The 27,581-nt window shown below is 39.7% G+C and overlaps 2 protein-coding genes across 3 annotated transcripts in view; both read right to left on the reverse strand.

Moving 5' to 3' along the window:
- LOC112266200 (apoptosis-stimulating of p53 protein 2) overlaps positions 1-2,794 on the reverse strand; it is a 49,946-nt gene extending 47,152 nt beyond the window's left edge. Inside the window, exon 1 of one of the 2 annotated variants that reach the window (XM_042301612.1) lies at positions 2,684-2,794. The gene's annotated coding sequence lies outside the window, so the exon portion shown is untranslated. Of the gene's footprint in view, positions 1-2,204; positions 2,266-2,683 lie in introns of those variants that run through there. The other variant, XM_042301609.1, reaches the window with a different exon arrangement.
- A 6,708-nt stretch (positions 2,795-9,502) lies between these two features.
- LOC112266189 lies at positions 9,503-19,932 on the reverse strand. The gene is made up of 8 exons (XM_024443645.2): positions 19,806-19,932; positions 18,823-19,034; positions 18,546-18,711; positions 15,428-16,450; positions 15,178-15,240; positions 13,707-13,799; positions 12,138-13,033; positions 9,503-11,997 (listed from the first exon to the last, which is right to left on the reverse strand). Exons 2-8 carry the CDS (start codon positions 19,015-19,017, stop codon positions 11,911-11,913), a joined length of 2,523 nt encoding a protein of 840 aa, XP_024299413.2. The 5' UTR covers positions 19,018-19,034; positions 19,806-19,932; the 3' UTR covers positions 9,503-11,910.
- Positions 19,933-27,581: the final 7,649 nt, after the last annotated feature.

Raw genomic sequence — 27,581 nt, forward strand, 5'->3', positions numbered from 1 at the left:
CAGTGATGTACTGGTTCGTGCGCACTACCCTCTGTAGCACCTAGCGGTCTGATGCCAAGCAGTTGGCATAACAAACTGTGATGCAACCATGTTCTTGATGGTGCAGATGTAAAACTTTTTGAGAATCTGAGGACCCATGCCAGATCTTTTCAGTCTCCTGAGGGGGAATAGGCATTGTCGTGCCCACTTCATGACTGTCTTGGTGTGTTTGGACCATGATAGTTTGTTGGTGATGTGGACTCCAAGTAACTTGAAGCTCTCGACCTTGCTCCACTACAGCCCAATCGATGAGAATGGGGGCGTGCTCTGCCTTCCTTTTCCTGTAATCCACAGTCGTCTCCTTTGTCTTGATAACGTTGAAGAGATTGTTGTCCTGGCACCACACTGCCAGGTCTCTGACCTCCTCCTTATAGGCTATCTAATAGTTGTAGGTGATCAGGCCTACCACCGTTGTGTTGTCAGAAAATGTAATGATGGTGCTCGTGTCGTGCTTGGCTACGCAGTCGTGGGTGAACAGGGAGTACAGGAGGGGACTAAGCACGCACTCCTGAGGGGCCCCTGTGTTGAGGATCAGCATGGCAGATGTGTTGTTGCCTACCCTTACCACCTGGGACGTCCCGTCAGAAAGTCCAGGATCCAATTGCAGTGGGAGGTGTTTAGTTTCAGGGTCCTTAGCTTAGTGATGAGCTTTGAGGGCACTATGGTGTTGAATGCTGAGCTGTAGTCAATGAACAGAATTTTCACATAGGTGTTCCTTTTTTTCAAGTGGGAAAGGGCAGTGTGGAGTGCAGTAGAGATTGCGTCATCTGTGGATCTGTTGGATTTCTGAAAACTTTTGGTATTGTGCAAGTTTGAAACTGGGAAAAAAAATTAACCAAAAAAGGAACATAATGGCAAGGATAAAGGAGAACAAAAATAGGGAAACAGAGAGGAAAATAGGGGAGACTTGGAGTGGGTCTAGGGTTTCTGTGATGATGGCATTGATGTGAGCCATGACCAAGCCTTTCAAAGTGCAACAGGTTGGTAGTCATTTGGGCAGGTTACCTTGGTGTTCTTGGGCACAGGGACTATGGTGGTCTGCTTGAAACATGTAGGTGTTACAGACTGGGTCAGGGACAGGTTGAAAATGTCAGTGATTGCATTTTTGGTCAACACATGCTCTGTGTACACATCCACGTAATATGAGTTATAGATCTGTCATTCTCATTGAAAACAAGTCTAAGAAGAGGTAGATGGGTTTTAAGTGCGCTATTTCAATGCTTCCCGTTCATAATTTTTTGTATCATTTACTTTCAGTTTTTATACACCAGCTTCAAAAAGGTGAAAATACTATATTTGGGGTTTTTGAAAAGATATTTCACAGTGGTTTAGATGTCAAATGATTCTCTACATTGCTTGTTTTGTCACAAACTGAAATTAGACGAACTATTAGAATTTTAGCATCCAGGTAAAGGCAGAGCGATTTCTGCATATTGCACCTTTAAGGCAAAAACTAAAGTAGGGTGGATGGGTAGGCGTATACCGCGAAAGTCTCGCAACCGTTCAAATATCATCACGGAAAACTTTAACATTTGAACTAATTAGCAACTTTGCAACAACTTTTTTAGCTACTTAGCATGTTAGCTAACCCTTTAACCTAACTCGTAACCTTTTAACCTCTAGCCTAGCTAACGTTAGCCACCTAGCTAATGTTAGCATTAGCCACACCGGCCACCTAGCTAAGGTTATCAACAACAAATCAGAATTCGTAACATATATGTTTTGTGAAACGTAACATATCATATGAATTGTAATTTGTAATATATCATACGAAATTGATGATGGACATCCACAAATTAATAGATTACATACTAAACGTAACATATAATAATTGGAATGTTCCGGATTTACATTTACTACCCCTGAGTGCAGGTTGGTTATAGAGGTCATTTTCCTTTGTCAACAACAGAGTTGAGCATGTTAATTTTTTATTTTATTTAACTAGGCATGTGATAGAAGTGGGTGCTTAAGGCGCGTTCACATGCTAGTCGGAACTAGAAAACACGGACATTTCCGAGTTGCTAATTCGGTGAAAGCAGCATATGTATAACTACAACCAGTTAGCAAATCGTAAATTTCAGCGTTTCCTAGTTCCGACTAGAATATGAGAGGCATAAGCATCCACCCACCCATTGGCGATGATAAACGAGTTTCCCAGTAATTACCAGTTGGAGGGCCTTTCAAATGGATTCATCCAATCATATGTTAAATACCAATTTCCCACAAAATTGTGACCGCAGCTTAATCCCACCTGGCAACAATAAACTCCTCCTTGTTTCACCGTGCTGGGATGTGGCTTCTACCACCCCCCTGACAGCATATTGAAAAGAGGGATGTCCACAGTAGCATCGAAATCCAGGTACAATGTAATGTAGTTTAGGGAAGTTCAATCAAAAAGGCTGGTCTGAATGCTTGCTTTAACTTAATACAGTTAGCACAATATAATTTACTTTGTTTCCTATTATACATGCATAGTGGGAATGTATATGCTAGAGGTTACAAACGTTATCAGCATAGAGCCCCAGTGGTGTCATAATACCCACAAAAGCTAGAGGTGAAACAGGGAAATGGTTCCACCATTGATTTTTTCCATAGGGGATTTTAGAGAAACTTAAAATAAGTGCTGTGTTTCGTGTAGGCTTACCCTGGCGTGTCGTCCTGATAACCATGGAAATGTCTCTCAGACAAGGTGATTTTTATGGATATGACTCACGCTGTGGTACTCTATAGTGTCATATCTCTCCCCTCGCTTAATGTCATGCGGCATTCGTGTGCTAGTTGGAACTAGGAAACTCTGAAATGGTTGGACTGGTTGGACACGGCACGTATATACAGTACCAGTCAAAAGCACGTATATACAGTATATACAGTACCAGTCAAAAGTTTGGACACACCTACTCACTCCATGGGTTCTCTTTATTTTTACTATGTTCTACATTGTAGAATAAGTGAGCATCAAAACTATGAAATAACACATATGGAATCATGTAGTAAACAAAACAAAAAGTTAAAAATCAACATATATTTTATATTTGAGATTATTCAAAGTAGCCACCCTTTGCCTTGATAACAAGCTTACCCATGTTCTCTTACTTGCTGTCATCCACATCGTCTCGTTCATTTACAGTACACTGAACAAAAATATAAAACGCAACAACTTCAAAGATTTGAGTTCAAATCAAATTTTATTTGTCACATGCACAGAATACAATAGGTGTAGGTAGACCTTACAGTGAAAAGCATTTGTAATGTAGTGAAGCCGTCTCTATAGCAAAGCAAAGGTCTCTCATAATCATGTGAAACGGCAATTGCTATGGAAATGCTGTATAATGATGCAACTATGCTGGTGATATGATATAGATTACAATTATTATCCTGAATATTAAGGCAATACTCACTTCATGTTACACACATACACTCAGCCACAGAAATTGGCCGGGTTATTATTTATTCAGACATCACACATTATATATTCTTACTCTTATCCAGAATTCATACACACTCTCACATCCAATATCACAACTACTACACACATAATATCTTGACTTAATTTTCTAACATCTGTGGCATTGGCTCACAGGCAAGGGAATAAAAAAATATATAGCTAGAACCTCTTTCTTGAATTCTAAACATCTGACATTTGAAATGGGGCGGCAGGGTAGCCTAGTGGTTAGAGCGTTGGACTAGTAACCGGAAGGTTGCAAGTTCGAATCCCCGAGCTGACAAGGTACAAATCTGTCGTTCTGCCCCCGAACAGGCAGTTAACCCAGTTCCTAGGCCGTCATTGAAAATAAGAATTTGTTCTTAACTGACTTGCCTAGTAAAATAAAGGTAAAATAAAAAAAATATCATACCTCTAATGGCAGTAACTTTACAAGCACTAATTATGGTAAATGTAGACTGAGAATAGTACCTAGTTATGGTAAGGTGTGAAATAAGTATAGCCAGTTATAATTGTAAAGGCTTAGCACATAAGAAAAAAGATCAGTCTTTACGTAGCTAAAAGGAATATAACATACTGTTTACAGGGAACTCACTCTACATACTTAGATGAAGTTGCGTGGAAAAAGGAACAGGGTGGTGAACATTTTCTGTCATGGACAAAGGAGCTCAAAAGGTGTGATATTAATTAACAAAAATGTTGATCCGAATGTGCAAATAGTCAGGAATGATTCGCAAGGAAGATGGATCCTTTTAAAAATTAAAGTCAATGAAAAATAGATTTGGCTCATATAATCTATATGGTCCAAATCAGGATGATCTATAATTCTTTGAAAATATTTACACCAAATCATTATGGTGGGAGACTCAATGGACCGTAAAGGAAATCACTGTACTAACTATCATCACCGTGCTCTCAAGGATATCACAAATATTATGGACACATTAAGAAAGAGGGGATATTTGGAAACTAAGAAACCCTTACTTACCTAATGAGATACACATGGAGGAGACTTAATCAAGCTAGTCATCTTGACTACGTTCTTGTCTCTTTCGATTTTGCATCAATCAAACGTTAAATTAGTATTGATAGGAGAGAGAATCGGATCATCATCTAATTGGCCTTCACATAACTCTTACAGAATTTCCACATGGACGGGGATATTGGACATTTAATCAAAGTCTACTGGAGGACAATATGTTCTTAACTAAGACAAAATCATTACTAACTGAATTTTTCCCAGTACAGTAGAGATTCAGCAAATCCACTTATTGTTTGGGATACCTTTAAAATGTACCTTCAGGAGGTCATTCCATTCAATATTCATCAATAATAAAAAGCAGTTTCTGTCTAAAGAGACGAGACTAACAAGGGAAATACATGAACTAATAGTACAGGTACTGTAGATAGCAATAGAAATGATACTACAGCCAATTTAACAGGTGGAAATATTTGTATGAACATAACAAGATTCAACAACTGAGACAAACTGGACAAATTCCACAGACATGTGACTAACAGAAATTGAATAATGTGTCCCAGCTCAGTCCGATGATGCTGTGACACACCGCCCCAGACCATGATGGACCCTCCACCTCCAAAATCGATTCCACTCCAGAGTACAGGCTCTCGGTGTATCGCTAATTTCTTCGACGAAAAACTGCAACTCGTCAGTGAAGAGCACTTTTTGCCAGTCCTGTCTGTTCCTGCGACGGCGGGTTTGTGCACATACGCGACGTTGTTGCCGGTTGTCTGGTGAGCACCTGCCTACAACAGGCCTACAATCCCTCAGTCCAGCCTCTCTCAGCCACTGCGAGGACAATCAGCTGTCTGTCCTGTTTCCCTGTAGCGCCGTCTTAGGCGTCTCACAGTACGGACATTGCAATTTATTGTCCTGGCCACATCTGCAGTACTCATGCCTCCTTGCAGCATGCCTAAGGCACGTTCACGTAGATGAGTAGGGACCCTGGGCATCTTTCCTTTGGTGTTTTTTAGAGTCAGTAGAAAGGCCTCTTTTAATATTCTAAGTGTTCATAACTGTGACCTTAATTGCCTACCATCTGTAAGCTGTTAGTGTCTTAACGACCGTTCCACAGGTGCATGTTGTTTATGGTTCATTGAACAAGCATGGGAAAGTGTTTAAACCCTTTACAATGAAGATCTGTGAAGTTATTTGGATTTTTACAAATTATCTTTGAAAGACAGTGTCCTGAAAAAGGAACTTCTCTTTTTTTGTTGAGTTATATACACATACAGTGGGGCAAAAAAGTATTTAGTCAGCCACCAATTGTGCAAGTTCTCCCACTTAAAAATATGAGAGGCCTGTAATTTATCATAGGTACACTTCTTCAACTATGACAGACAAAATGAGAAGAAAATTTTTTTTTAATGAATTTATTTGCAAATTATGGTGGAAAATAAGTATTTGGTCACCTACAAACAAGCAAGAATTCTGGCTCTCACAGACCTGTAACTTCTTCTTTAAGAGGCTCCCCTATTCTCCACTCGTTACCTGTATTAATGGCACCTGTTTGAACTGTCCACAACCTCAAAACAGTCACACTCCAAACTCCACTAGGGCCAAGACCAAAGAGCCGTCAAAGGACACCAGAAACAAAATTGTAGACCTGCACCAGGCTCAGAAGACTGAATCTGCAATAGGTAAGCAGCTTGGTTTGAAGAAATCAACTGTGGGAGCAATTATTAGGAAATGGAAGACATACAAGACATCTGATAATCTCCCTCGATCTGGGGCTCCACGCAAGATCTCACCCCGTGGGGTCAAAATGATCACAAGAACGGTGAGCAAAAATCCCAGAAACACACAGGGGGACCTAGTGAATGACCTGCAGAGTGCTGGGACCAAAGTAACAAAGCCTACCATCAGAAACACACTACGCCGCCAGGGACTCAAATCCTGCAGTGCCAGACGTGTCCCCCTGCTTAAGCCCGTACATGTCCAGGCCCATCTGAAGTTTGCTAGAGAGCATTTGGATGATCCAGAAGAAGATTGGGAGAATGTCATATGGTCAGATGAAACCAAAATATAACTTTTTGGTAAAAACTCAACTCGTCGTGTTTGGAGGACAAAGAATGCTGAGTTGCATCTAAAGAACACCATACCCACTGTGAAGCATGGGGGTGGAAACATCATGCTTTGGGGGTGTTTTTCTGCAAAGGGACCAGGACATGATCCGTGTAAATGGAAGAATGAATGGGGCCATGTATCGAGAGATTTTGAGTGAAAACCTCCTTCCATCAGCAAGGGCATTGAAGATTAAACGTTGCTGGGTCTTTCAGCATGACAATAATCCCAAACACACCGCCCGGGCAACGAAGGAGTGGCTTCGTAAGAAGCATTTCAAGGTCCTGGAGTGGCCTAGCCAGTCTCCAGATCTCAACCCCATAGAAAATCTTTGGAGGGAGTTGAAAGTCCGTGTTGCCCAGCAACAGCCCCAAAACATCACTGCTCTAGAGGAGATCTGCATGGAGGAATGGGCCAAAATACCAGCAACAGTGTGTGAAAACCTTGTGAAGACCTTCCAGAAAACGTTTGACCTCTGTCATTGCCAACAAAGAGTATATAACAAAGTATTGAGATAAACTTTTGTTATTGACCAAATACTTATTTTCCACCATCAATTGCAAATAAATTTATAAAAAATCCTACAATGTGATTTTCTGGATTTTTTTCTCATCGTGTCTGTCATAGTTGAAGTGTACCTATGATGAAAATTACAGGCCTCGCTCATCTTTTTGACGAAATACTTTTTTGCCACACTGTATATACAAACACACACAAATCTCTTATTAGCTTGTTTTAACTATTCCTATAGAAATGGTAGTCTGTCAGGTACTCAGCAGGAAGGTCTGATTTCACTATTATTAAAACAAGACCCAGGTGGCAAAAATAAAGATCCAGTCCATCTATAGAAACTGGAGGCCTCTTACACGTCAATGTTATGATGCAAAAATACTAGCGAAATGTATAGCACTCAGAATTGAAAAAGATTTTACCAGGTATTGTTCATTGCTGATCAGGCATTTTTTTTTTTTACATTGACAATACATTAGAGATAATATACAACAACTACTAGAAATAATAGAACATGAAACATCTAAGAAGCCAGGCAAGGTATTTATAGCAGATTTTGAAAAGGCCTTTGATAAGTCTCTTGTAAGATGGGTAAAAGTAGTGTATAGCAGCTACTTCTCAAAGTTTTGAATTGTCAAGAGGAGTTAAACTAGGGTGTCCGCTGTCACCATATGTATTCATTATGGCCATTTAAAATGCTAGCTATTAAAATCAGATCAAATAACAGATGATTAGAAATAAGAATGAAAAACAAAAGAGTCCATGTATGCCGATGACTCAAGTTTTATATTAAGTCCGCAAGCTAGATCCCTGCAATGACTCATTGAAGATCTAGATAAGTTTTAGTCCAGAAAAGTTAAGTGTACAATAAATTCAAATCATTTGAGCAAAAAAAATATTTTGCTTTATCTGAGGCAAGATAAAGCGTGCCTATCTATATAATAAATATGAACTGGGTGGGTTGAGATGATTAAATATAAAAGCACGAAACCACAATCTAAAAGTTTCACTTACAAGTTTTACTTGAACCCTAAATAGTTCAAGTAGATTACTATGAAAAGCTTATCCATAGTTTAAAAAATGCCTTTTGTGCAGATTGCCATTTCTCATTTTTGATTAATTGAAAATTTCATCCTTTCAAAGTATGTCTCTTTTTCAAACAAGCATTGCAAAGCTGGTTACAATTTCATCCCCCTGAAAAGATAGTTGTTCTCACAACAAATATTATGGCTGAACTCAATTGTTTTGGTTGATAAAATACCTGTATTTATGGAAAAGGTTATTTTTAAATTATATTGTAAATTGGAATAGTAGAGTAATGTCTTTCATGGAGTTTTCAGAACTGTATGGGAAGGTCTGCTCAATCCAAGATTACAACCAATTGATTACAGCATTTCCCCAAAAGATTGAGGTGGCAGGGGGAGGAGGTAGGGAAATAGTCTGTCTGCTCAATAGAAATCATCAAATCATGTGCCTTAAAGACAGCAAAATAGCTGGGAAGAGATTTTTGATGTACCGACTTCATGGTACAGGGTGTATGAGTTGATACATAAAACTACAAGATTAGACACGTCATGCTTTTCAGTTACAATTATTATATAAATTCTTGCCAACAACAAAATGTTGAATATTTGGGGCATACAATCAATCGCAGCACCGCAGAGGATACAGAATCAATAGACCATTTGTTTTGGTATTATCCTCAAGTAGCCCGTTTCTGGTATCAGGAATGGGCGAAAAAGCATAGCAATCTAAAATTGGCCCTAGAAATATCATTGTTGGGAGATCTGGAGAGACCTGGTCAGACAATTACTAATACTCTTAGTAAAAGTATTTATCTTCAACGCGCAATCTGTAGATTTTATTCTATTACATAGATTCAAATTGTATGTTAAACATCACAGCATAGTTGAAATACATATGATGCGTAGAAATCAGAAGAGGTTGGCCAGCACAGATAGGTGGGATGGACTGTGGGAAGCCGAGGGTTGGGATGTGAATTTGGAGACAAGTGGTAGAGTTGCTGGGTGGGGGATAGAATGACGGTTAAAGATTAAAATAAAAAAAAAAATGGATGTTTGAATGACAGTGAGGGGCAACGTTGTTACATGTAATGCCTGGTTGCCTGAGGCTGATGCTACGCAGGTTTTGTACGCGTGTACACATGCATATACACACACTTGGATTCAAACCCACACACACATGTAAATAAGGGGGGTTCAGATGGTTTTAGGAGCAGCTCTCGGGGGAACTGTGGGGGATCTTGGAGGGCTGGTGGCCTGGCAGTTGGGAGCTTGGGCCAGTGGCTGATCGGTCGCTGGTTCGGGTCCCAGTTTTTGAACTTGAGCAGGGCCTTGACCCAGGCTGCTTCTGTGAGTCGCTCTAGATGGCTGAATGTAATGTAAAATGTTGAGTGGCTTCACTGCTAGTAGATTATATGTTTTAATTTTCAATTATGTTTTTGGTTTTAATTATATAATAAAAAGTAAAACAAAATGTTGTCTAGTGTCAACCTTTCTTTTGCAGGAAGTGCACAGAGATACATCCAAATCTTTAGGTAATTAATTAATGCTTATATCGATCTGACAACATTCATTGTTACTCATCGTCACATTCTTTAACAGTCTGCATGCAAAGCATAGGCCTAGTGATTATATTATAGCTCATCGTAATATAACACTGTCGGTGTGTTACATGAATAAATTCTTCAATACAACTTCAAATCACAACAATTATATTTCCATGTTGAGTGCAAAAGCCTAAAGCTAACCAGATGGATATTTACACTTGAACTTGGATCTTCCGTTTCTACATTTCCTGACACTCCATTGCCGGCAAGCATGGATCAGTATTGTATAGCAATCAGTAAAACATGCATCCTGAAGTCTCCAGGCATAGCCATTCAGATTTTACATTCTAACGTTAGGCTACAATTATGCATGTAGGCTACTTTGCAATAGCACTGCCATTTTATTAAAGGGTTCTTCGGTGATGAAAGAAAAGTTTCATCCATGCTTTATAAACTCAGTAGACCTGACTGCCGAACTCATCACTCTAGGTATTTCATTCATTCTCATAAACAAAACTGCACTGCAACGCAAACGCAGCGTTTCATTGGAAATTAATGTAATTCTGGTGTACCAAAATGCAAATACACTGTCGGTGTGTTCAACACGTAATGGTTATTCTCCTCCCAGTAGCAACTGGAATATATAAATTCTGATTCGTGGTTTTCAACTTCAAGTTATGGTTGCCTGTAGCCCATGAATGATAATTTCAGTTTGTGTGGTCATTCCAACAATTTTGTTCATGGTTACAGGTGGTTTCGAATGTCTAATTATTCATTTTGTTAGACAGTTTATCCTCGAGTCCGGGTTTTACTACGGATTCTTCTCATCAGTGTGCTACATTTGGAAGATTATCAGGTTTAGTAGTTTGCAGGTCTTTGCCCTACCTTACTGAGAAACGGTAAATCTATAGCGGGGCAAGTTATTTCAATTTATGCTCCTTTGTGCCTCGCAAATAAAAGGCTACAACAGTGGCTACCAACAGGTCGATCGTGATCTCCAAGCATTTCTGTAAAAAAACAACAACGATAAAGCCCAAGACAGTACAGTTTGGTTTAAAAATTCTGATAAAGCCTTGCGTTCCTATTTATTTGATTTGTTTTGCGCCGTTAGCGGTAGGTGCACTTGATTCAGCAGCCCTAGTGCCGGGAAGGAAAAGTGGGCTACAATTATGCATGTAGGCCAACATTATAATGTAATCAAGTTCACTATGCCTACAGACTTTAGGATACATGTACTTGTTATTACTCATATTCGACATTAAAATGCTCTCAGCCCTCAGATGAAGTTGTTTCACCCCGTATGTTCTCTCGGTGCAGTCTTACTCCTGGTTCCCTATGGTTTACAACGTCTCTTGGGCCTTTTGTCCCTTCCCGCAACATATGTTTGGCTCATCTGGCTTTCCACACTTCTTGTTACTACCTTAACTCTCAAGCACCCTTAACAGGTTCTGCTGCACTATCATTATAGCTTGCAAAATTGTTTTGCAAGTTCCATTTCTTTCTGAGAAAGAGGCATACATAGTTCAAAATCTTGAATTTAAGGGGATACGGGTAATTTTAGATAGTTGGTACATAACCTTTAAATAATAGATCTAGTAAATAAGGGAAATATCACTTCTATGTGAAGGGTACAATTAAATTAGTTAAAACCGCTGTATGACCATTTGCCAAAACAGATGGTCTACAAAGTGGTGTAGACATAGTGTGGTAGAAAAAAATTTCTACACATGTAAAAACAGATCTAGGAAGTATCACATCAAATTGCTTCCAGTCACCAAAAAAAATATATATTTCATACATACAAAAATCTATCCGCCCTATTATCCTGCGATTGCTGCGATCCCCCCCTAAACTTAAGATTTCCTAAATGGATGATTATGGTTAAACAGTTTCCAGTAGAGTAAAACTTGTTGGTGAAAAGAAAGCTTAAAATGCTTTACAATTCTGAAAAGTGAAGTCTCAGCGCAAAACAAAATCTATACCTTAAAACATAATCTGAATTCAAAAAGTTAAATTCTGGACTGTCGCCTCATTCATCTTAAATACAAAATGCTGGAATATAGAGCAAAAAAATTTAAATCTTAGCCTCAAAAAACATAGTCCATATAGATATGGTGAGGACTGTATATCTTGGCAAGCTCTCCGTTTGCGTATAAGACCAAAACAATGTCGCTGGTAGGAAGTAAAACTGAAGTGTGTCACTGCCTTGACTCAGTGAGCCTATTTGACATCTCTTTCTGTCCATTGAAGGTTTTCAATAACTTTTCAAGGAACTATCAGTGTGCTGACAGACATGATCTCGCGCAAAGATCGTAAGCAGTTGTTTGTGTACTTTTCCAATGTACCAGCCTCCTAGAGAGAGAGAAAAAGAGAGCGAGTGATAGAGAAAAGTAAGCCAAGTATCAACAACAGGTTGAGTTATGAGTACAACTTAGCTATTTAGCAAATATTAAAATGTTACGTAATTATGTTACGGGGGAAAAAAAGCAAACCTGGCACAGTCGGGGCAGCATTGATGAAAGGTAATTGAATCCCATTGGCTCCTGGCTATACCATATTCTGTCACTGGTGATGACCATCTTCTTAGGATGGAGGTAGAGGGCGGTGGCATCTGATGGGATCTTGCTCAGATACTTCTCCAAGGAGGCGACTGGACAGAGGTGACTACCAGGGTTCTGAAACATGATTCCACAGCGATTCTGCCAGTTCTGCTCTTCTGCATCTTTATGATTCTGTCTTTCCTCGCTGGAAGTCATCGTTGCATATTTTGCTCCGTTTTCATCGTACTTTATTACAAACGACTGTGGCGTTAGCCGCCTATTGCCCTCCTTTCCTCTGGGGCCAAAGTGTAACTGGATATCAAACCACACTTTGTTGACTAGCCCTCTTGGTGTGTAGGGGCTTAGCACAGGAGAGTTTTGAAGAATCTCAAGGTCTTGTGCTTTAATCACCTTAGGATGGGTAGTTTTGTCCCTGCCCTCTCGTCTGATTTTCTTTAGTACCCCAATAAATACATTATTAGAGGAGGTAAACTCACTGTCCTTCATCAAGCACCAGGCTCTGCTAAGGGGAGGGAGGTTAATGAATCTGTTCACGCCAGCCCGGATTCCGATATAGCTCGGGATACAATACTCCCCACCTTTACCCCTTCGAACAGAACAGTAAAAATCTCGCAAGAGCACATTCATTTCAGATTTCTCAATGGTTGAAAAATCCACTATCATCTGTTTCTCTGCCAGCCAGTCTTTGAAGCAGTTTATAGCCCACAAAGTTTGCTTGTTGGTTGCTTGGACAATGCTGCTCTTTTCTAGTTGATCTAATACTTCAGTGTCTACCTCTGCATGTCTTGACACCGTGGGCCTATCCGTATCCATGTTCAGACACTCTTCTATGAACAGATCAAATTAATCAAATGTTATGTTCGCAAATTCATCCATGAGATAACTCTGACAATGTTTTGTTAAGGCATCAGCATGCTTCAGTTCGGCTGGTGGCTAGGCGAACTAGAGTGCTCGCATACTCCCTTAAAATGACCTTTGCTTGAAAACCGAGAAAACACGGCAAAAGTACTGTTTGGCGACAGTACAGTTTGTCCATTTTGAGATGCCACAGCCAGTATACGCTTCCTCAAAACAGTCAGTGAATCTAAAATAACTCAAGAAATCTCATTCATTTTGATGTTTTTGCAGAGATCTTAGTCTCACAATTTTACATCTAACTAAGACGTTTGGTGCAGTATTTCTTCATGAAAGGTTTGCATCAAAACGAGTCGTCTCTCGGTGAATGACTAAAAAAATACTTTATTGAAGAATCCCTATTGTTGACCAATCACCGAAGGGGCGTAGACTTCAGCTACAAACTTCGGCTTGCCTTAATTAAGGAAAAACAAAAAGAAAAATTGCGCCCCCGAACAGCTGAAAAAACCCTCACCGAAGTTCAAATCAAACAAAAATGTCAAACTCTTCCGAACTGTTTTGACTGGGAAGCATGCGGACGCCTTTACAATGTTGCAGAACGTAGAAAATGCACACAGTGATACCTTTTAGAGTGAAATCAATTACCTTTGTGTTTTTCTAGCTGATCTAATACTTCAGTGTCTACCTCTGCATGTCTTGACACCGTGGGCCTCTCCGTATCCATGTTCAGCCACTCTTCTACAAACAGATCAAATAAATAAAATGTTATGTTTGCATATTCATCTATTGGGTAGCCGTTACAATGTTAGTTGCGATGTTACAGAATGTAAATAATGCACAGTGATACCAAATATACTTTTAACTAACACAAGACTCTTCATCTGCATTAGTTACAATGAGAGTAAATGAAGCACAGTGGGCAGAACAAGCAAGGAGATGGGCAGAGCTAAGCACGAGCTAGCAAGATACTATTAGCACAGTTTGTCATGTATTTGCATATTTCTGTTAGGGAAGTGTGTGTGTGTGTGTGTGTGCGCGCAAGAACTCAATTCGCCCTTGGACTCCTTCTAAACAACGTTTTTTGAAACTTTGGCAAAGCATCAAGTCTACAACATTTAGTGCAGAGGAGAGTGGGGTAAGTTGAGCCAAATCGATACTATGAGCCACCCTTGTTTCTAGGAAACCAAACCAAAAAAACTAAATTGTCATCCTGTCATGGAGTCTGTCAGACAGCATCCCCTGAAAAATCTGAATAAAGCAAATATTTTCAATCGAAATGAAAGGTTTTTAAAAAGTGTGCACGGCCCTTTAATAGTCATGTATTAGCAGAGTGATATAGCAGTCTGCAGCGAGTGCAAAACAAATTCTGCGCTCAAGATACTGCATGTTCTTCTCAACATATTGGTGGTGAGTGGAAGTTCTAAACGGATGCTTCAGATTTATACCACCAGTGACGCATCTGATATATTTTGTCTGTGGTGATACTTTTGAGAGTGAAAGTGATGAAGTAGCCTTGAGGTTATTCCATATTAACTTAATCACCTTTTTGTATTGAAATCAAACTTTATATGCACATGCTCATAGTAGAAATGATGAGGATGTGAATATTGGACCTGAATGACCAACCACAGTGGATAGAGGTGCTCAGTTTTCCCATTTTGGACTCCCTAGTCTATCATGAAATACCACTCTCTCTGTCACTAATAAAGATAATACGTTTGTTTTAAATATCATTTGAAAGCTTAAAAACACAGGACCGTAAAACTATTTAATATTGTTGTAAATGAAAATGTCAATTTTATAATCTACATGTCAAAGCTATATGATAGCAAATTATTGATACAATCCTTATTTTATGTTTCAGCTCCAGTTATAGTATTAATTGAGTGGATTATTCAAAAATATTTAGTTGCTTTTTTTCTTCTTCATTGGTGCACTGTGGATAGTTCCAAATTGTTTTGCATGTCAGCAATCAAGTTGTCAAAATATAGCAAAGTGTGTTGTAAAATGCATCATGATGATGTGGCACATCACCACAATACAAAACTGTACAAAACTGTAGATTTTGATTGTACAGAACCTTAAGCCTAAATCAATTTAAATATATTAGTTATACCTGTCGTTTTTATTCTCTTTTGTGCTTGAGTGGTTGCAGCTTCAGCTCCGATTAGATCTCCATCTGTGTGATAAATGGCACACGGGTGAGAACTGCAAATATACAATGTGACACTTTCCCCCCCAAAAAAATAATAAATCAAGCCTCTTTCCTTATCCGGGACTAAAAAGCACTTTCATTAGAGATTCCCAAGGGAGCATGCTTTTAGGTCCGGATTACTCTGTCAGGGTAACCGGCTCCTAATGCTTACCTCTCCACATTTTTCTTTTTGGCCTTTGCATTTCTTGGTCCTGGGGCTCAGAGGAGTCAGAGGTTTCATCCATTGGTGTAGGGGTTCCCACTGGATTGTTTTGTGTGGGTTTGCCTGGCTGTGTTGGTGAGGGGATTTTGGGCTGTATTGGTCTGGGGATTTTGGGCTGTATTGGTCTGGGGATTTTGGGCTGTATTGGTGTGGGGGTTCCGTTCATGCAGATGGATGTGGGGATTCCGTTCAGGCAGATGTATGTGGGGATTCCATCTAGCTTGGTTGGTGTGGAGGGTTTGCCTGGGTCTGTCGGTGTGGGGAGTCCGTCTAGCTCGGCTGGTGCAGGGGTTCCCACTGAATTAATTGGTGAAGGGGTTCCCAATGTTTTGGTTGATGTGGAGTGTTTGCCTGGCTTAGTTAGTGTGGTGATGTTGTACAGGCTGATGGATGTGGGAATTCCGTCTGGCATAGTTGGTGCAGGGGTTCCTGATGGATCAATTGCTGTAGGAGTTCCCACTAGATTGGTTGGTGTAGGGATTCCCACTGGAATGGCTGGTGTGCAGGATTTGCCTGGCTCTGTTGGTGTGGGGATTAGGTTCAGTTGTAAAGATATGGGGATTCGGTCTCTATTGGTTGGTGCAGGGAATCCCACTGGATTGATAGTTGTAGGGGTTCCCACTGGTTTGATAGTTGTAGGGGTTTCCACTGGTTTGATAGTTGTAGGGGTTCCCACTGGTTTGATAGTTGTAGGGGTTCCCACTGGTTTGATAGTTGTAGGGGTTCCCACTGGTTTGATAGTTGTAGGGGTTCCCACTGGTTTGATAGTTGTAGGGGTTCCCACTGGTTTGATAGTTGTAGGGGTTCCCACTGGATTGATTAGTGTGGGTATTCTGTGTAGCTCTGTCGATGCTGAGGTTCCCACTGGATCGACAGTTGTAGGTGTTCCCTCTACCTCGGCTGGTGCGGGGGTCCCATCTGGCTCTGGAGACACTGGGGAGCACTGACATTGGGACTCGGTGCCGAGTGTGACTGCATTATAAAGAATGATAGTTATTCAAATAATCACTACAATGAGCATCAGAAGCTTTTATTTCCATGTCAAATAAAGAAACATGAGGTACACTACCGAGAAACCCAAAGCTCATCTTCAAGCTTAACTACAGTGAGATGGTTACAAAGACTAAACAAAACATAGAGATCTGGAAAATACTGACTATACATGGGGTTCATTAATGCCATAAAAATGGTTTTTCTTCCCAGGTTCCTTTAATCTTTTCTTACCTCTTCATTTTTTACATTTTAAACATTGGACTCCACAAGCATGTAATTTGCCTGGTGTAATAAATCCCATCGTATTTGTAAAGCTCACTTACAAAAGCCCAAGGAAAATGTCGGCCTAGGACTACCAATCTTTAAAACATTAATACTGGGCTGATAAATTTCCCCGATAAATTGGACACCAATGCCCCCCTGTGGCAAAATATTGATGTCAAGACCGCAACAAAATCCTCTCTTCCAAGCCATGCATTTAAAAAAATAAAAATAATTTAAACTAGGCAAGTCAGAACAAATTCTTATTTAAAATGCCGGCCTACCCCAGCCAGACACCTCCCTTAACCCGGACGACGCTGGGCCAATTGTGCGCCGCCCTATGGGACTCCCAATCACGGTCAGTTGTGATACAGCCCGGGATTGAACCAAGAATCGAACCAGGGTCTGTAGTGATGCCTCTAGCACTAAGATGAAGTGCCTTAGACCGCTGCGCCACCCGGGAGCAAAGCAGAGTGCCTAAACAAACTGACAGGCAATACCTTTCGTTTGAGAAACGTATTAGGCACCATAAACACCTCTGTATACACATCAATATGTTTTTATTATTATTTTGTTCCATCCAGGTCTGATAAGGTATTTGTTGAGTGGGGGGGGAGAAGGGACTGGCCATATTATAACATATAAACAATTTGCATCATTCAACCATTTACAGAACACATTTGAACTCTGCCATTTCTTATGCTATTTACACATAAGACACTAAGGGAAGAATAAACATTTTGAAACTCTCCCCTCCCTGTACAACATTTATTTTGGTTACCCGCTAAAGTTCCCTCTCAACTCAAAACACCTCGTCTCACAGTCCGTTTCCTTTTTCTCAAACTATACAGAGGCCTCTACTAGTCACCCCAAGGAGACCTAGGGTAGCTAAAGAGTTAAATATTGAGATCTCAGACAATATCTGGGGAGAAGCCCTGTCTAGAATTTCACTCTTGTTCCCTCAATGTCAGATATAAATTGATACAAAGTAGCACATACTTTGCAAAACCAAACTACATAGAATTTAACCCCAGGTCTTCCCACTGTGTGACAGATGTAAAGCCTCAGAGGGTCCATGACTTTTGTGGTATTCAGAAGGTATAGAAGAGGGCCATTGAACCGAACCTAACCCAGAACTTGCACTCGTCGGCGGCTCAGAGACTGTTTTAAAATCATCCTACGGAGAAACAACAGGCTCTGATGTTTGGTATGGTGGCTGCCCCCCCCAAAAAAAAAAAAAATCACAAAACGCAAGTCACCCCCCTTGCTTCCAAAGATGGCTATCAAAAATTATTACCACCATAAACATGGAAAATATTTGTTTTTACAAGACTATTCCCCCAACAGATTTCTCAATAAACGTATGTAAATTGTAAAGTATTTTGTCTGTAATGTCTTTTTTGTTGTGTGTCGGATCCCAGTAAGAATAGTTGTCCCCATTGGCATCGGCTAATGGGGGGGATCCTAATAAATCAAATCAAGATTTAGTTTCCGTTTCTGGATAGAGGTATGAATGGTTATTGTAACTGTCATAGTTGTCACTTAAAGAAAATATTCACAGATTTCTAACGTTATATCATCATATTGCATAGCTCAGATACACATGAAAAACATGAAATGACCCCGGGAATTGATAAAACAGCATTCAGATGCACAAATACAAAATAACATTCAACATGGGTGAATCTTTCCTTGATGCAATATTCTACTTTATGTCTGGCAGCGGAGTTTGAGTAATAAATTGTAAAAGAAAATCCTTCTAAAATAAAATATTTAAAAAATAAAAAAAACATAGAACATGAGGTACACTTACCATTCAGAAGACCTAAATAAATGTTTCTCAATGTTTCAATAGAGCCCGTTTCTTTTATGACTTGGGGGTGAGGGCAAAATGAATCCATATCGATATGTTTTGTTCCCTGTCTCCTTTTTCCAAGCAGGAGAAGGGGAACAAATCCTAGAGTGTGTAATTTGTAGAGCTGAAACACAGAATCAGACATTCAGATTTAAAGTAGTAGCTAGCCTAGAATTGAAAAAATATTATTATTATTATTGTTTAACATTGTTATATGGGGAGGGGGAACACTTACCAATACTTTTGTGGAAGTCAATATCTGAGAGCTATTATTATAGTGGGCGCAATCATTGTGTCCCCATTCGTAATCATACTTCTTCATTGCTTGTAACAACTTCTTCTCTTTTGGGTGGTTAAAGAAACAACTGTTGCAGGTCTTACTAAACACAGTGGTTTGTGTCTGACACTGTATACACAGTGATCCTGACATTTAATCCCTTTTAAAATCTGGAGAGAGAAATGATAAGCAGTTTAGTCATGCCAACTACCACAATTAGCTAGATAGTTAGACATCTAGCTAACAAGCCATGTAAATACTGTAAAAGGCAACACAGTAACTGGGCAGGGGGTTCTAACTTCAGTCCAGGGGAACGTCAGCTAATTAGCAAATATAAAACTACAAATTAGATAGCTGGGCAGAGCACTGTCATCCAACTGAACCAGGCAAAGGTACACATCACATAGGATAGGATATCCTAATAAATGGCAATGGAAAAAATGTCAAACAAACGAAAAATGAAGAAGACTGCTAGCAGCCAGCAACATTTGGAGTCTATTCAGCAGTCATAACTGAAAAAAAACATTTTGCAACGGGAAACGTTTTGCAACAAAAACTAGAGTTTCTATTGGACGAATTCAGGTAGGCCCCTCCCGTTTGGTTCCTAGTGAAAACATTCCATGCTTTTGTAGCATAGCAACAAGGTCTTTGTTTTGAACAGTTCTAGGTCTAGCAAAACGCGCTCTCCAGTGGGCAGATTAATAAAATAAAAAGAATCTTCGTTTTTTAAAATTGTTATCTTTAAGGTAGATGTTGTTCACATTTCATAGTAGTACACATATGACCGTGCAATATGATGAATATAGTCACAGGTAAATGGATGGCCCGACGCCATTTTCCTGTGACTATATTATTGATATAGCACGGCCTGTCTTAACGTTACTGTTCTTCTAAAACCCTTTAGAACATGTATAAAACGCAACATAATCAATATTTCTTACCGTCTCGAAATGAAAATATAGTTAGTTACTAGCTCAGAGATCTCGGAGTTGACTTTGCCCCTCTACTGTTCTTGCTGAAATGATTCGAATTTTCTAAACGTTTACTGCCTGCTGCTGGTAGTAATAAAACAATGACTTCCGGTTTTGTGCCTTCAAAATAAAAGCGCTGCTTTGAATAAAAGTTTAAATTATATTTTAATTAGTACCGCTGTCTGAAATTGTTCAACTTCAATACGTTTTCTTCATTGGCCATTTTAACAAGCTACTGCTACAGGGCTACACAGTAAGTGAGCACGGTTACATGCACACCATAATATGTGCATGTGACTGTGGATAGTCAGATTAATATAGGGTAATATAGAGTAATATGGGGTAACTAGCCCCCCCCTCCCTCCAAAAAAAAAAAAGAGAAATGACCAATTGCTGACACACAAAAAAGCACATTTTGGTTTTAAAAAAAAATTGGTATGTGGATGATAGTTTGTTTGCCTAAACATTACCATGAAGGGAAATAAGTAGCTACAGTCCCCCCCATAGATTAGTATGTTCAAATCTATTTTATATATTTTTTGTAATTAACTCTTAAAAGCGAAAGTACAGGTATCTTATTTTCATTAAAATAATGAAACAAAATGGAATAGCACATCTCACTAATACAGTGGTGATTTTAGCATGTAAATGTCGGTGGGGCAAAATCCCCTTTTTTTGATGCATGGCAGCAAAGCCACTAAACAACACAATATAGGAATTGCACTATAACAGTGACAAACGGTGCCCAGGGCCTACATAAAACTGTCCCAACAGCAGAGCTTTCTTTTCAGCACCATGGAATGAATCCTTATCATTGCTTGGTATAGCTGATATGGCTGACTTGTTTAAACAAATGTGGTTTCTACTGACAATTTAGATGTACCAACTATGGCATAACGGGACAACGAGTGGATAAGAGGCAATCTGTAATTTCGATTAAAACATGAATGAGTGAGCTTGGATGGGCTTAGTCAATATAACAATTTTTTCAGCACTTTTGAAATGTACAGTGACAGAATTCAGAACATGGACCGTTCTTACAGTGTTCTCCCAGTACACCAAGTCAGAAACGTAGGATTAATAAAGGGGCCATACAAGCAGACACTGAAAGCTCTTACAATATTTGATGATTACATTTCTCTAAAACAGGCTAGAGGCTACATATGTTCCACCAAATCAGAACAATAGGCTAAGGTATGAGGGGGAAAGTGACCAACTTATTAGGGTGAGGCACATGGGCTACTAACAGCTTACTACACAAGATACACTTAGTATTACTTTTTTTTCAGCTACAGTATACACTACCGGTCAAAAGTTTTGGACCACCTACTCATTCAAGGGTTTTTCTTTATTTTTACTATTTTCTACATTGTAGAATAATAGTGAAGACATCAAAACTATGAAATAACACATATGGAATCACGTTGGCACCAAAAAAAGTGTTAAACAAATCAAAATATATTTTATATTTGAGATTCTTCAAATAGCTACCCTTTGCGTTGATGACAGCTTTGCACACTCTTGGCATTCCCTCAACCAGCTTCACCTGGAATGCTTTTCCAAAAGTCTTAAAGGAGTTCCCACATATGCTGAGCACTTGCTGACTGCTTTTCCTTCACTGGATTGACAGCATGGCCAATGTATTCAACCTTCTCTGGCACATGGTGTTGAGTGTTTATCCTTTTAAGCTTGGAAAAAGAGACCCTTAAACCCAGACTTCGATCACACACCCACCCCACTGAATAGCAGGCTAGTGATTGGTTTGCAACTCTTGCAGTTAGCCAATGATTCCTTCCAAACCACTCATTGTTGAATTTGCAATTTCCAACTTGTTGTGTAATGTTTATGTCCAATGGCAGATGAACACTGATACGTTTTAGCTATAATTTATCTTCATATGACAAGGATTGAAAAGGATTTGCCAGTAGATTGTCGACGTGATTCGTGATGATGACTGCTTGTCTAGCTTGCTAGCTGAGATTTTGAAAGTATGATGTTGACATGATCAGTCCAATCAAGCTACGGTAGATAACGTGATTTGACGTAATTTTATCTGTGGCCAATGACCTTGAGCCTTCTTGGATGGGTCCTTCTAATGTAACACTATAGCAGCACTCAAGACGCTTGAATTTTCGAGCTCTCCCCGTAGATTTTGCGGTGAAGTAGTGTCCCCATGAGTGACAGAACACTGAGCCAATCACGGCGCAACAAAATAACTTTACCAACCCCTATGCTCTGTATTTTCCGCTGGCTGCGCCACCACCACAGAAAGCACAGAGCTAAGCTGAAACACCTGCCTTTTGGAGCTGCCTTACTCAAGAAAGCAAAAAAGAGACCATGTTTGTATGCAGCTTTAGTGCCATTTTTTTTTTTTTACATTGTATATGTGACACGCATTAATGCCAGAATGACATGCAAAACAGGTAAGCCCCCCTCCACCAAACAAAGGTCTGTTCTTACACCACAGCTAAGGGCTGTTCTTTGTGGTATCTGGCCAACATACCACAGCTAAGGGCTGTCTTGTTGGCCAGATACCACAAAGAACAGCCCTTACCCGTGGTATATTGGCCACAGTGTTGTCCCGTCATTCAGGGCGGTGGGGCAAAGCTGTCATAGAGGCAAAGGGTGGCTATTTGCAGAATCTCAAATATAAAATATGTTTTAATTTGTTTAACATTTTTTTAGTTACTACGTGATTCCATATGTGTTATTTCAGAGTTTTGATGTCTTCACTATTATTCTACATTGTAGAAAATAGTAAAAATAGGTGTTCTAAAACTTTTGACCGGTAGTGTATATATGAGTGAATTACATAATGTGTAAAACTTTAAAACTGCAACATTTTCTCTCTGCCTCATGCCAAAATGTATAGAATTGCATGAAATTAACTCTAAAACGTCAATTGTTTTCTTCTGAAAAATACAATACTGAGAAACACTTAGGGCCCCCAAAAACCTCTGACTGCATGTGTGGTTATAGAGCTCGTCAGCTTGTAGTCCTAAAAAAACAGAAATGAGTTATCAGGGTGTGACAAGGTCTCTTTCACCTTTCTTTGTGCTTGTCTCCACCCCCCTCCAGGTGTCGCCCATCTTCCTCATTATCCCCAGTGTATTTATACCTGTATTCTCTGTTTGTCTGTTGCCAGTTCGTTTTGTTTCATCAAGCCTGCCAGCAGTTTTCCCATGTGCCTGTCGTGCTCTAGTTCTGTTCCCTAGTTTCCCCGGTTCTGACCATTCTGCCTGCCCTGATCCCGAGCCTGCCTGCCATTCTGTACCTGTCTGACTCTGACCCGTTTACGAACCTCTGCCTGTCCTGACCCCGAGCCTGCCTGCTGTTCTGTACCTTATTGACTCTGCCCTGGATTACGGACCTCTGCCTGCCTTGACCTGTCTTTTCCTGCCTCCTGTTTGGGGCAATACACATCTGTGACTCTAGCTGTCTGCATCTAGGTCTTATCCTGAGTTCAGATATACCTCTGGTTCGTTCAGCTATTCATATGGGGAAAATGAATGGGGAAAAAAATAGGGTTTTGGGATAAACGCCAAAAATAGGGTCTGTGGTTAACACAGGCTTAGGAGATTTGTGAGATGACATCAGTCAGTTAACATCACCTTTATGAATTATAATTATTAAGCCTTTAGGTGCTTTTTAAAATTACATAAATGCTTCAAAATTCACAAAAAGTGACGTTAGCTAATGAAGATTCTCATAAGACAAAACGTATAAGATCTCCTACGCCTGTATTTTCCACAGACCTTATTTTCAATGTTTATCAAAAAACCCTACAATAATGCCATTAATTTCCCAATAGGCTTGTCCAACTAACCATGGCAGAGATAGTGCCTACAAAAAGACACCATTACTATTTCTCTCTATAGTTGTGGACATGCAGACCTGTGAGCCACTGCGGCCCCTCATGATAAATTCAGATTTTTTGGGGCCCTCACCCCATCAAAGTTTCCCATCCCTAAACTGTCCAGCAGAGGGCAGTGTATTGCTGCTTGCCTGTTTCCGGCCTCACTGAAGAATATTGCAAAACATATTTACTTGAACTGTGCAGATGCAAAGAAGGCAAGTGTCAAATGTCCCTACAGACACAGTTGGGGCAGAATATTTTTTCACCCAAATAATAATACTAATCATTTATTCAACTTCTATAGCACTTTTCATTGCAAAAATTCTCAAAAGCGCTTGAAAAAGTGAAAAACAAACAAGAATCGAATAAAACTCCATGATAACAGTGACACTGAGACTCAGATTTTTCTCTTTAAAATGTATACAAAAAACAATGATTGCAAAGTTGAACAAACCATACAACTCTATGCACAATGACTACTTTTAACAATTTCCACTGAAAAGTGAAAATATTTACTGAAAATATTGCAAGACATATTTACTTGAAGAACTGTGCAGGTGCAAAGTTTGGTAACAGAAAGACAGCACAAACCGTCATTATGTTACCAATCTTTGCATCGGCACTGTTCTTCAAGTAAATGTGTTGTGCAATATTTTCAGTAGGAATTGTTAAAAGTAGTCCTTGTGCATAGAGTTATATGGATTGTTTAACTTTGCAGTTATTTGTTTTGTTTAACATATACACTACCGTTCAAAAGTTTGGGGTCACTTAGAAATGTCCTTGTCCTCATTTCATGTATGTTTTCATGGAAAACAAGGACATTTCTAAGTGACCCCAAACTTTTGAACGGTAGTGTATATTTAAGCAATAAGGCCCGAGGAGGTGTGGTATATGGCCAATATACCACGGGCTGTTATCTTATGAACGACGTATCGCAGAGTGCCTGGACACAGCCCTTAGCCGTGGTATATTGGCCGTATGTCACTCCCTGACCATAGAGAATAAAAGCTCTCTATGTTGGTTAGGTCGGGGTGTGATTTAGGGTGGGTCATCTAGGCGTTTATATGTCGATGTTGGCCTGTTATGGTTCCCAATCAGAGGCAGCTGTTTATCGTTGTCTCTGATTGGGGATCATATTTAGGTAGCCATTTCCCCTTTGTGCTTTGGGGGATCTTGTGTTTGTGTAGCTGCCTGTGAGTAGTCCAGAATGTCAAGTTTTGTTTGTGCTTGTTTAGTTTTGTTTGATGAGTTTCTATTTATTAAAATATGTGGAACTCTATGCACACTGCGCCTTGGTCCATTCCTTCTGACGGGACACCGTATATCAAAACCCCCCGATGTGCCTCATTGCTATTATAAACTGGTTTCCTTCATAATTAGAGCAGTAAAAATAAACCTTTACAACATCAGTCGTAAAATGTCTATGCCCCAGTCAACTGTAAGTGCTGTTATTGTGAAGTGGAAATGACTAGGATTAACAATTGCTGAGCCAAGTTCACAGAACGGGACTGCCGAGTGCTGAATCGCAACACTCACTACCGAGTTCCAAACTGCCTCTGGAAGCAAAGTCAGCACAACAACTGTTTGTCGGGAGTTTCATGAAATGGGTTTCCATGGCCGAGCAGCTGCACGAGCCTAAGATCACCTTGTGCAATGCCAAGCGTCAGCTGGAGTGGTGTAAAGCCATTGGACTCTGGAGCAGTGGAAATGCGTTTTCTGGAGTGATGAATCACACTTCACCATCTGGCAGTCCGACGGACGAATCTGAGAACGCTACATGTCTCTATGCATAGTTACAACTGTACAGTTTGGTGGGAGGATGAATAATGGTCTGGGGCTGTTTATGGTTTGGGCTAGGCCCCTTAGTTTCAGTGAAGAGAAATCTTAAATATATATCGTACAATGACATTCTAGACGATTCTCCATTCAGAAATCGTTTGTTGAGATCGGTGTGGAAGAACTTGACTGGCCTGCACAGAGCTCTGACCTCAACCTCATCTAACACCTTTGGGAGGGATTGGAACGCCGACTGTGAGCCAGGCCTAATCGCCCAACATCAGTGCCCGACCACATTCCTTTTCTTGTGGAAGCAAGTCCCTGCAGCAATGTTCCAACATCTAGTGGAAAGCCTTCCCAGAAGAGTGGAGGCTGTTATAGCAGCAAAGGGGGACCAACTCCATATTAATGCCCATGATTTTGGAATGAGATGTTTGACGAGCAGGTGAGCACATACTTTTGGTCATGTAGTGTATTTTCCAACACATTTTGATGTTCAATTTTTCTTTGCATTCATAAAAATTAGAAATGTTTTTTTACATAGTAAAATAGTAATTTCATTTTAATTATTAAAACATTTTTTGTTTCTGTGGGGTGTATTGGAACAAATACCACAACCATCTGGCAACAAGTCAGTGATGGTAAAAAAGGTTGTTTATTTTAGACTGTCTTGCCTCAATTGTTTCTCCTAAATCAGAAGAGCCAAATCCCACCCTTGCGTGACAGGGCCGCTGGGGGCTCAAAACCATACACTCCCAAGAGAATACGCTCTTCCCCATGGCTGAGGTATCATGCTGTGACTCTCAGAGCCCCTGACCCTAAGTCCATTGTGAGTGCGTGTGTGTGTTGAGTGTAACAATAATGGTGAGGTCACCGCTGCTGTGGAGAGACTGTCCATTACAGTAGAGAACTTCATGGCCATGCGAGAAAGCCCACAAAAAAAATACTAGTTTACTATAGTACTTACTATAGAATTCTGTAGTAAACTGTAGAATCCTATACTCTACACTGTAGTATCCCTCGATCATGTAGTGCTTACTATAGACTTTTGTAGTAAACTATAGAATACTACACCACACACTGTCCTATTCCTTGATCATGTGTAGTACTTACTTTATAATTTTATAGAATACTAAACACTGTAGTATCCCTCGATTGTGTAGTGCTTACTATAATAAGTTGTAGCATACTATAGAATACTATATACTACACACTGTAACATTCCTTGATCACATAGTGCTTACTTTAGAATTTTTTTATCGATTTACTACTGTCTTTGTTGATGCCGTTTCGATTTAAATGTGCTGTCCTTGGGGAGCTCATGTTGGGGATTTCCTCTGAGGTTCCCCCTCGATCGTGTAGTGTGTACTATAGAATTTTGTAGTATACTATACTTAACTTCACACTGTAGTATCCCTTGATTGATTGATTGATTTCATTTGACCATTTAAAAAAAGAATTCATCCACATCTGGATAATACATTTCGAATATTTGTTGGGAATAACAATTTATTTCCATTGTGGTCCTAGTTTAAAACATGTTACACATTTACAGCTAACCCACATGTAAAAATAAATACTATAGTATACTATGGTCCAAATACTGAAGTATTACTATATTTTTTATTATAGTATTCACTGTAGTGTTTTTGCAGCCATGACTGTAGTATATTGTACACCTACAGACTAGGGTTAGCTCAAATGACACAACTACCCGACTACGCCAGTTACTGTTAGATGAGTGGGAACACCTCAACTAGAACAGGTTGTGCCAATGAATACTATAGTATAATACAGTAAATTCTGCAAAAAGCCTCCAGTGAATACCATAGTATAATAGTCATGTCTGCAGAAACACTGCAATGAACACTATTGTATATTACAGTGAATACTGCAGTAAAGTCTGCAAAAACACTACAGTAAATACTACCAAGGTTCTCGTTTTGTAATTTTCTGTTAGTTTTTATTTCTCTTCATTTTTAGATTTTTGTTTGAAAATCAGTTTAGTTTCAACCCGATTTCTGGTCTGCTTATTGCCCCCGCACCGACCAGAAAAGAATAGCCAGTGAGATGTTTTGCACTGGGGCACCCCATCCTCGGGGCGAGGGCAATAA

The sequence above is a fragment of the Oncorhynchus tshawytscha genome, linkage group LG02 (assembly GCF_018296145.1).
Source record: "Oncorhynchus tshawytscha isolate Ot180627B linkage group LG02, Otsh_v2.0, whole genome shotgun sequence".
Lineage (NCBI taxonomy): Eukaryota > Metazoa > Chordata > Actinopteri > Salmoniformes > Salmonidae > Oncorhynchus > Oncorhynchus tshawytscha.

Excerpts from the sequence above, each read along its gene's own strand:
- LOC112266189 (XM_024443645.2), bottom strand. The coding sequence starts at position 19,017 with ATGTCAGGATCACTGTGTATACAGTGTCAGACACAAACCACTGTGTTT. Across the intron at positions 18,712-18,822 it reads TGACTTCCACAAAAGTATTG|CTCTACAAATTACACACTCT; the intron begins GTAAGTGTTCCC and ends TCTGTGTTTCAG. Across the intron at positions 11,998-12,137 it reads TGCTGCCCCGACTGTGCCAG|GAGGCTGGTACATTGGAAAA; the intron begins GTTTGCTTTTTT and ends CTCTCTCTCTAG.